The sequence below is a fragment of the Odontesthes bonariensis genome, chromosome 15 (assembly GCF_027942865.1).
Source record: "Odontesthes bonariensis isolate fOdoBon6 chromosome 15, fOdoBon6.hap1, whole genome shotgun sequence".
Taxonomy (NCBI): Eukaryota; Metazoa; Chordata; class Actinopteri; order Atheriniformes; family Atherinopsidae; genus Odontesthes; species Odontesthes bonariensis.
Window position 1 is genome coordinate 11,994,631 of NC_134520.1, and position 4,913 is coordinate 11,999,543.

Sequence of the window (4,913 nt, forward strand, 5' to 3'; positions counted from 1 at the left end):
GAATAAACACCTGCTCTTTTCTTGTAACTTCAGAATCTTTTGAAGAGTGGTTTATTCACAGATGTAGATTCATGAAACCCAGAGCCATGTTTCTTTAACTTTAGTTCAGTTTGTTTGCCTGCTTTCTTCTTTTTAAAATTTTTTTTTTTACAAATCTTCCTGAATTGAATAATTTTTATTGAAATATAAAATATATCATTTTTATTGGTTTTATTAAACTAAACAAGCGGAAAGAATTATTCCTGAGCGGACCTCTCTTCTCACTTTGCCATTTGTTGCGACATCACAGAGATTGTAATGTCTACAATTCAATTCTAAATAAAGCTGTTTGAAGAAAAAAAGGAAGATAAACACACGCCCACACACGTACGCACGCGCGCGCGCCCGCCCCGCTGACGTCTATCCGCCTCAGCCCGCCTCAGCCCCAGTCTGACCGTCCGGACGTTGCCTTCTGCATCATGGCACCGCTGAAGTTCGCTGCCAACATTTCCTGGCTGTTCACGGAGCTCCCGGACTTCAGTAAGAGAATCTACGCCGCTGCTTCGGCCGGTTTTCAGGCCGTAGAGGCCGCCTGGCTCTACGACTCCGACCTCCAGGAGCTTCAGAGAGCCAGAGAGGCGACAGGAGTGGAAGTGGTGCTCATCAACACCCCGCCCGGTAAAAGCGAGCCATGGACTCTGCACTGAGCACACAGCATGGAGCAGCATCATGGTGTTCCATGGTGCTGCATGGTGATGATGGCTGAGCTGATGTTTGATGTGGCCTGTGTTGCAGGGGACCTAAAGGCAGGGGACCTGGGCCTTGGAGCAGTTCCAGGGAGAGAGGCAGAGTTCAGACAGGGTTTGGATCTGGCTCTGAAGTATGCAAAAGCTCTGAAATGCAACAGGTGAGCTACCAGTGGAGTACAGTTAAACAGATCTATGTTTGTGTACTGCTCACCTCTAAACCACTGTCTTAATGGAAAAAGTTCAGTTTTAAAATATTTGCAGAGCATGTGCATATTTTTTGGAGATCCAAAGCACTTATATCTGTTGGAGTCCAATCGGTTGACTTGTTGTAAAAGAGGCAGTGTGTCTCCTCCTCTTGTGTTCACTTCCTAGGATTCACCTGATGGCGGGGAGGCTTCCTGTGGACTCTCACAGAACAGCAGCTGCCAAGGAGATGGAGGCCGTCTTTGTGCAGAACCTAAACTATGCTGCCGATGTCCTGTCAAAGGTAGGTCTATGTGCTCAAATGAGTGTCATATGTATTTTGAAATATCACATATAGAAGAGAAAACTGTGGAAAACTCAGTGCTTCCTTGAAAGAGAAAGTTGTTATAAGTCAGTTTTCAGTCAGGCCAAAACTTAGAAAGTATGATCAGTGTCTGCAGACTGAGCTGCAGACTGAGCTGCAGGCTGGGCTGCAGGCTGAGCTGCAGGCTGGGCTGCAGGCTGGGCTGCAGGCTGGGCTGCAGGCTGGGCTGCAGGCTGGGCTGCAGGCTGGGCTGCAGGCTGAGCTGCAGGCTGAGCTGCAGGCTGAGCTGCAGGCTGGGCTGCAGGCTGGGCTGCAGGCTGAGCTGCAGGCTGGGCTGCAGGCTGGGCTGCAGGCTGAGCTGCAGGCTGGGCTGCAGGCTGGGCTGCAGGCTGAGCTGCAGGCTGAGCTGCAGGCTGAGCTGCAGGCTGGGCTGCAGGCTGAGCTGCAGGCTGAGCTGCAGGCTGGGCTGCAGGCTGGGCTGCAGGCTGAGCTGCAGGCTGAGCTGCAGGCTGGGCTGCAGGCTGAGCTGCAGGCTGAGCTGCAGGCTGAGCTGCAGGCTGAGCTGCAGGCTGAGCTGCAGGCTGAGCTGCAGGCTGAGCTGCAGACTGAGCTGCAGGCTGAGGGGCAGGTAAACAGGAGATGGAGCTGGCAGGCCATCCCAAGGCTGACCTTTTTACCCATATCCAAACAGACCTACACCATGGATTTGTTTCTAACGCAAATGTATTGATCACTGTAATTGAGACGGTCGACACAGCTGACTGAAATAGCAGTTAGAGAGAATCAGAAGCTGTGCCTTTAAGCTGTGAAGCTCTGTGGAGAGCGTAATAATGTCAGTGTTAATCCCAATGTTCCTCACAGGAAGGAATAACTGGATTGATTGAGCCAATCAACACAAGGATCACAGACCCCAGGTATTTTCTGGACTCCCCCCATCAGGGTAAGACCGTCCCACTGAGGCTAACCTGCTACTCGTTAGTATGTCCAGACCGCTGACTTTCAGTGAAAAAGCTCGATAACTAAATGGAGCTGTTTTAGTCTTTGGACCGTCATTCCTTTGGTTCCAGCTGTGGGATGCTGTACATTGTGATCAGCTGTTCAGTCAACTGATCAGTACCAGATGAGCCGAAATGGTTTTAACAGTGTTGGACACTGTTTATAGTTTAGATGTCTTCAGTATTATTTACACAAACACATATGAGATCACGTGGAAAACCAAACAAACTCAATACATTTGTGTTCAAACTTCTGAGCTTTCGTTGCACTATTGGATGGGAGTGCCTTACAATTTGTAGAAGATGTCCATTCACTGCCTTTTAAAGACAACGTGTAAATGGAGTCAGAGAATGAGGTGTCATGTTGTGCCTCTGTTTCTGACCTCGGTCCTGTGGACTGCATCACACGTTAGGCCTCACTCCATCTTTATTGTTCCATCTGCAGCAGCTGCAATACTGGAGGAGGTTGGGAAGCCAAACATCAAGCTGCAAATGGTGGGTGATCTGGAAAATGTGTCGGCTTGGAAAAAGCAAAAAGCTGACGGCTATCTGAACTGTTTCAGGACGTCTTTCACTGGCAGATAATGGATGGAAACCTGAGCCAGAACATGCACAAGTATTTCCCCATCATTGGTGAGTTGGATAAAAACATTTTGTACATGAAATTATTGATGACATTGAAAAATGTTAAATATTGCAGCCACAGTAACAGTGGTTCTATATTTGAAGGGAATTTGCCAAAGTTTCCTCCCTCCGCCCTGTTATTTCTGCTTAACTCAGACCTCCCCCAGGTTTTAAGAGTCTTTGAAGAATGTGCTTTCACGGGACTGTGGCAGAGGAAGCGAAATATATTTTAAATAGAACTCTTAGCTGTGTCTCAGCTGCTAAAGTGGGCATCCTCTTGCTATCTGCCATCTGTTCTTAAGCCCTTGAGAATTTCTACCAGCATCCTTCCAGAAACTCATGACCTTTTCCAGTCAGGGAAAAAGAAAAAGATGATAAGAGGTCATTTTCCTGACTATTCCATCAAATCCAGGGTTTCCTTTGTTATTTCTTCAGCATAGGAATGTCAAGTCGTGGAGGAGCGGCAGGTGGAGGACCCGAATGCAGGATTATTAGGAAGGAGGCGAGGGTGTAGAAAACATGAAATAGAACTAAAGAGGGAGGAATTGACTGAATATGTATGCATATGTTTTTATATATATATATATATATATGTATATATGTGTGTGTGTGTGTATGTATACATATACATATGCAGCATATAGTATTCATGTGGCATGGAATTGTAGGCTTTCTCGTAGTCCCTCCAGGCGATGCTCAGTTTTGAGTGACAGTTCTATCGATCAGTAGCTGGTGTTTTGCTTAGCTTTTAATTCCAATTTTTAATTCATGATTAGTGTCAAGTAGCTTAAAAAAGAAAAACACATTTTTCTGAAAATGGTCGGGTACAAGGCCTGGACCTCTTGGCCTGGAATATAATGAGTTATTCTATAACTTTTCTCTCATTAAAGCCTGGGAAAAGGTTCAGAACCTTAGAAAATATGCTGCTTGGAGCAGAACCACGCTTTGGTAATGACATACTATCAGTCATGTCTGCGTAATTATTTGAAGCAAAGTGATGTCAACTAAAGAGTACCCTCAATCTTAAACAAAGCAAAAATGAGAAAACCATAAAGCAAGAAGGCATGTGCAGCAGAGTAAGAAGCCTCCTGTTCCTCAGACCACATTCAGATCGCGCAGGTTCCGGGCAGGAATGAGCCCGACAGTGCTGGGGAGCTGAACTACACCTACCTCTTCAGCACCCTGGAAAAGCTGGGCTACCAGGGATACATTGGCTGTGAATACAAGCCACTCGGTAAGAGATCTTTATAGTTCAAACATCAAGTATGAAAATATCAGGAATAATATCAAAATATTTCTTGTGCAGGCTCCACAGAAAAGGGTCTCGGGTGGATCCAGGAATACTGGACACACGGACGGTGCTGATCACAGGTGACCCAACACAGGAGCCCCTTATTCTACCAGGAGTCATTCTTTTAATTCTCCAGAGACCCTCTTCAAATTCCTGCATCCATACGTGTTGCCTTTAAAGGCGCTCTGCCACAACATGAAAGCCACAGACGGTAACATGTTCCTCAGGACAGCCGGGGCCGGGGGGGGCCGGGGCCTCACCAAGCAGGACACTGAAATAAAATCTGCCTAAACTCATCGTTAGGAACTCAAGCAAGATCCCAAATGAGTTGCTGTGAAAGGATTTTTCCTTCACAGCATGACACTGGAGGAAGGAGTATTTGAGTTCTCTCAGAGAAACAGAAAATCAGATCCCAGAAGTCTGAATTTGGACCATTGTCACAACTTCTACATTAGTTCAATTCAACATTAAAGCAAACGATTAGGTTTGATTTAAGTTTCCATTTAATTTCTGCAGATATGAATCTTCCATTCCAAATTAACACAAAGCATTTCTATGACTGACGTTGGTCGGCTACTTTGAAAAAGATCCCTTAGGTTGTGGCCTGGGAAGTATCATCAGTATTTCACAGCACTGCAGGAAATGGATTTTCACAAGTCTGCCACACCTTTGACCTTGTTGGTTTTCTTTGATCACAGCTCTGATGTATCATGCCAACAACACTGTAAGAAATGTTTTTATGTGAAATAAATCAGTTTCATAATCAA

At 45.9% G+C, this 4,913-nt stretch overlaps 1 protein-coding gene across 1 annotated transcript; it reads left to right on the forward strand.

The window, feature by feature from the left end:
• The first annotated feature begins 408 nt into the window (after window positions 1-408).
• hyi (hydroxypyruvate isomerase) lies at window positions 409-4,913 on the forward strand. Its single transcript, XM_075484998.1, has 8 exons — window positions 409-657; window positions 775-886; window positions 1,101-1,215; window positions 2,098-2,176; window positions 2,677-2,726; window positions 2,795-2,864; window positions 3,955-4,089; window positions 4,162-4,913. The coding sequence occupies exons 1-8, from the start codon at window positions 459-461 to the stop codon at window positions 4,218-4,220; spliced, it is 819 nt and encodes a 272-aa protein (XP_075341113.1). The 5' UTR covers window positions 409-458; the 3' UTR covers window positions 4,221-4,913.